The 5,095-nt window shown below is 48.3% G+C and overlaps 1 protein-coding gene across 1 annotated transcript in view; it reads right to left on the bottom strand.

Moving 5' to 3' along the window:
• Window positions 1-2,965: 2,965 nt before the first annotated feature.
• LOC107082906 overlaps window positions 2,966-5,095 on the bottom strand; it is a 16,628-nt gene continuing 14,498 nt past the window's right edge. The window contains exons 9-11 of the mRNA XM_015371804.1: window positions 4,542-4,764; window positions 4,274-4,466; window positions 2,966-4,192 (exon numbers count right to left, since the gene is read on the bottom strand). Coding sequence (XP_015227290.1) covers window positions 3,445-4,192; window positions 4,274-4,466; window positions 4,542-4,764 — 1,164 coding nt within the window. The 3' untranslated portion in view covers window positions 2,966-3,444. The remainder of the gene's footprint in view (window positions 4,193-4,273; window positions 4,467-4,541; window positions 4,765-5,095) is intronic.

The raw sequence follows: 5,095 nt of genomic DNA, 5'->3' as shown, positions 1-5,095 counted from the left end.
CAATGAATCCTGGGATATCCAAGAATACCGAGGATACATCGGACCCGTCCTTCAAATCGGGCAAAAAGAAGGACTCGTTTTAAGGCTGCATAACGAGGACTCTTGGAATCCGACCAGACCTCGGCGCCACGCTATGACGTAATCGGCCTTCGAATCTGGCCTTCTAAGGATGCGTCCTAGGTTTTCGAACAGAGCCATAGTACGTAACGTTTTTAATCTACGCTCTGGATTACCCATAATTCCAAGTCGTATTGTAAAAAATAAAACACTTAGATACGTTGTTCTTTTAAGATCTTTATTGTGGTGTGAAACATTTTATACGAGCGTATTTTGTATAGTTTAATGAACTATACACAGTTATTAACAGAGTAATTAAAAGTGTCTGCTTTGCTGTTGGTGCCGTGGTTAAGCGGCTCACCATCATGGTGAAATCTGCCGTATGTTGCCGTAGAAATACGGTCCGGTCAGTCAACATAATATCAGGTGGTTTAAGAGGAATTTTTCGCACCATTACCTCTGCAGATAGACGTCCTAGACTAAAGTTGCGTAGGGGGCCACCCAGGTGTCAGTGACGGGGGCCCCTAAGCAACTGCACTCTCTGCTTAGCGATATTTACGCCATTAGGTCTACCTCATGAATCTACAGGAAACGCATTTATGATTTGCTTTGGTTTCATTATACAGGTTTTTAATTATCATTCCAAAAGAGTTAAAATCAATCCTCTGGACTTTGTTTCCAAGTTTGAAGACGTTTCTCTTCCATCCAGGAAGCTTTTTCATCCAAATGTCAGAAATAGCGTTTAGTTCCAGGTTTTATCCAGCAGCCCAACAAAGCCTGGTTTTAGTTTAGAAAACATGCAAATAGAAACAGATGAACGCTTTTTCTAATATTTCAACGGAACAAATTAAATCCAAGCTGTTTTTTTTGAGGAATTTGTTTTCTTTAAAACAAACGACACAGAGCCCTGATTTTACTTTAGTTATTTTTTTTTTTATTTCAGCCAAAACTGTTAAATGCCAAAAACACAGACACCTGCAGCAGAAACATGTAAATACATTTAGTGCATGTCTGGTTGAAAAGCTGAACTCTGACACTTCACTAGAAGACATTCAAACATGACCAAACTCACAGGTTAATTCTTCATTCATCTCCAGCATCAGCTCTTTACAAAAACGGATTCAGGCCAATTTAAAAAACTCCACTTATGAGAAGAAAAACAAATAGTTTTCTAGGATTCTGACTTTAAGGCAAACCTGCGACTCTAAGCAACTAGCTTTGCAACAGGCTACGCTAACAGAGATGTAAGGTCTGCGTTACAGTCAGAATTACTGAGAGAAAAAATGTCAAAATTCTCGAGAAATTTCTAATAATTCTGAGAGAAAAGAAGTAAAAATCTTAGATTAAAGCCAGAACTCCTTAAAGTGGAGCTTTTTTTCATTGGCTGTTTTCCTTTTTCATAAATCTCACCTTTAGAGTAACAGAAGCTGCCACAGTTAATGCCCTGTTGCATCAGATCTGCAATTAGCTTTTATTCCTTAATCAGAATGTGCAAACGGTAGAAAACGTCTTTTTATGTTTTCTGCCTGTTTTTTTTTTTTTTTTTTAATACTGTGCATATGTGTTAAGAAGGTGAGCATGTTCCAGCAGGTCCACATGCCATCACTTCTGAACATCATGAAGAAAACAGGTGCAGCTTTTGGTTCCCGCTGGTTAAAAACCGAACAGAAAAAAACAACAATTATCGAAGGGAAAGAAGAACACAAACCCAGAGGATCTGAGTGCGAGAGGCTGGGGAGGGCCGCGCAGACCGGACCTCACCAGGGGGGCCTGCAAAGGCTGTGCAGACCTCTACTGAGGGCCGTGCAGACCGGACCTCACCAGATGTCATCATGCTGGATTCAGAGGAGGCACAAACTGGACACAAAGCTTCAGTGGAATAAAACCAGGACTACGGTCTACATCATGCTGACAAAAACAGCTCAGGCCAAATTCAATCTTTAGATTTAAGAATAAAAAAATACTTCATGTGATAAAGACTCTGGAGATGATTCTGTTTGTAAGAATATATACACATCATTATTTTCAATTCAAACTGAAACATCAGGACACATCCAGCTCAGAGTCGACAAAATGGACCAAAACGTACATTCAGTTCATGCTGAGGAAGGGGGGGCTGGGGGGGTGCTGGAGGGGGACAAACGGTGTCCAGTTCCTCTCCTGGGGGCCGTGCAGGCGTCCTGAAGGGGGCGCTGTGCTTGGGTTCTGGTTGCATTGATCTTTTTTTGTAACAGTCGATGCCATTGGTTCTCAGGCTTGGTGGACTTGAACCAGCAACTGAATCCGAACAGGCGGTAGGGCAGCTTGTCTGGCCAAACGTGGTTGTTGTCGTCATGGCGACAAAGTTCAGGTACAAAGCTTTTAGATCGAGATTTAAACTTTCCCCAAATCAGCAGGAGAGAGTTAGTTTCAGTGCTTTAACGTTAGATGAGGAGGCGCCAGAGGAGGCGCCAGAGGAGGCGCCAGAGGAGGCGCTAGAGGAGGCGCCAGAGGAGGCGCCAGAGGAGGCGCCAGAGGAGGCGCCAGAGGAGGCGCCAGAGGAGGCCATCACGGTGCATCACGTCCAGCTTTCATCCACAGCTACAGACCAATGCACTTCCCACTTGTTTCCTATGGAATTAGCGTACGAACCAGTTTTATCAACTAAACCGCTAATTTAAAGCGTATTTTCCTTTCAGGATGTTTTTCCAGTGCGTTTTCCACCTAAATAAAACGTTTATATATATATAATCCAGTCCATGCACATCCTTCGCTTTAAACTTCCTTCCTGTTTTTCTACCTGCCGCTAAAAAAAACGTCACTAAAGGACAAAGTTGTTTCCTCTGCACTGGGAAAGGATTTGTTGTTTGAGCGAAATGGAAAAGCAGCCGAGGATGAAGACGGCTGCTAACCTTCCTCTCCTGGGAATTGCATCGTTTTTGGGGAGCTGTTTACTGAAAGGCCCGTCCCTAATTTCAATGTTAAAAACGGAGCAAGAAGAGAAGCCTGGAAAATATGGATTACTGTAACGGAAACTGAACTCAGAAACAGTTTCTAAAACTGCTGGAGAAAAATTAGCACCAACGGTTTCTCTGTTCAGATGTTTCCTTTTTCGGTCCCAGTTTGTGGAGATCAGCTCTACCTGCTGATGACGTGGCTGAACGTTCCTCTAGTCTCCGCCTTTATTGGTCCAATCTGAGCAAAGAGGTTCAAACTTTCGGATTTAAAGCGATGAGCCATGAACTGGTTGACCTTTTCTGCAGATTTCAGCTTCATTGTGACGGTGAGGGAGGGGCAGGGGGTCGTAGGTGGTTTTCCAGGAGTTATGAGGTAAAACGACTCGGACTCGGTTGTTTGCAGTGGCTTTAATGGAACAATCAGTCCGCTCATCCCTGAGCTGCTGCCTTCCTACAGTGTGCTGCTGAGGATCTCTGAGACCTGAGCGTTCGTTTGGTCATCCGAGTCCACTTCCTGGGCGATGGCTCCCTCTGGCTCCTCCCCCTCCTCTCCGGACTCTGGCGTGGCCACCACCACCGACACTCCTGCAGCCGTCACAGTCTCCTCCTGCTGGCTTGGTGATGCGTCCCTGCAGGGCTCCACGAAGATCCTGCGAACATGCGGCCTCAGCTCCCGGTGCCGGGCCTTACGGCTCTCCAGGACGCAGGAGGCGTGGCTGACGAAGGTGTGGCCCTGTGCCGGGGGCGGGTCCCCCAGTGGCGTTAGGTCAGCATCCAGCTGCTTGGTGTAAACACCCTCAGAAAGAGACCCCGTCAGACTCTCCCCGGAGTTGCCCTGGAGCCAGCGCTGGGGCCCGCTGAAGTATTGCCCCCGGTGGCTCCTGGAGAGCAGCTTGCGTTTGGCGGGGGGATTGGCGAGGGCCCTCATTGGGAGCGGGCCCTCTTTAGTCAGAGAGAGGCCCTCCAAAGTCTTGGTGGTGTCAGATAGAACTGGGGAAAGGGGGAAGGACAGGGGGAGATCTTTGTAGAACCTGGGAGACAGCGGGAGGGAGGGAGATGTGGGCAGGGTCCTGGAGCGAGGCGGGGGCTGAGGCGAGGTGGGGAGGGGGAGATCTGTGGACGGGGAGGAGGAGGAGGGTAGGACAGGATCCCTCCCAGGAGCGGAGGTGGGGAGGTCTGTCTGTGGGCAAACACTGTACCTGAGGAGGGAGGGGGGGTCCAGTTAAAGAATGTTTCAGGCAATAAAGAAAGATGGCTGTAGGGCCTTCCTAAAGCGTTACCTGGGCTCGTGGATCTGCAGGACATCGGGGGCGCTGCCCCCCAGGGAGTGCAGGAGCTGCTGAGACAGATCCGCCGCCGGAGAGTAGAGCAGGTCCATGTCTCTGGGGCTCAGGGCGTCGCTGGAGTCGTAGTCACTGTCGGTGGGCAGGAACACTTCAGAGGAGCCGTCCTCATCGGAGCCGAGCAGAGACTCTGTCAGACGGAGGTCAGGGTCAAGCTCTGATGAGGCTTTCAGTTTCGCCCTAAGGTGAAGGCCTTCATACGCACCACTGATGGCCTTTCTCTGCCGGAGCTCCGGCGATGGAGGCGGCGTAGGCACGTAGTCCATGGTGGAGGACGTGGAATCCGTCTTCTGCTGTCCAGAATCACTCTCTGGAGCGCTGGCGTCCACCAGGCAGGTTATGAGGACGCCGCCGCGGGGATGCTTGTAGCGAGCGTACTGCAGGGCGTCTGTGATCCAGCGGAGGTCGCGCCGCATCTCATCCAGCTGCTGCAGAAGCAAAAAAAAATAAGAATTATCTACCTGAAACTATATTTAAAGGTGTAGTGGAGGATCTTCTTCTTCCAGGTGGATCATCTCAATCAGTGGTCCTCCTAACTGTCAATCAGAAGGCCGTCCTACGTGCTCGTCCCCATTTTCACTTGCCGGTGTAGGTACCAGATTGACTCGGGGGCCTGCGCCTTTTGAGATGCGTCAGAGCGTCCGCCATCTTAAATGTGGCAAATCTGCAGTTTCTCAGTCACTAAACAGTATCAGAGGGACTTTAATCTCTGAATATACTTTGTATTCGTAGTATTTTTGTTTTTGTAATATTACAAGT

This window comes from Cyprinodon variegatus, unplaced genomic scaffold (assembly GCF_000732505.1).
Source record: "Cyprinodon variegatus isolate N-32 unplaced genomic scaffold, C_variegatus-1.0 Scaffold65, whole genome shotgun sequence".
Lineage (NCBI taxonomy): Eukaryota > Metazoa > Chordata > Actinopteri > Cyprinodontiformes > Cyprinodontidae > Cyprinodon > Cyprinodon variegatus.
This window is presented reverse-complemented; position numbering and strand designations above follow the sequence as displayed.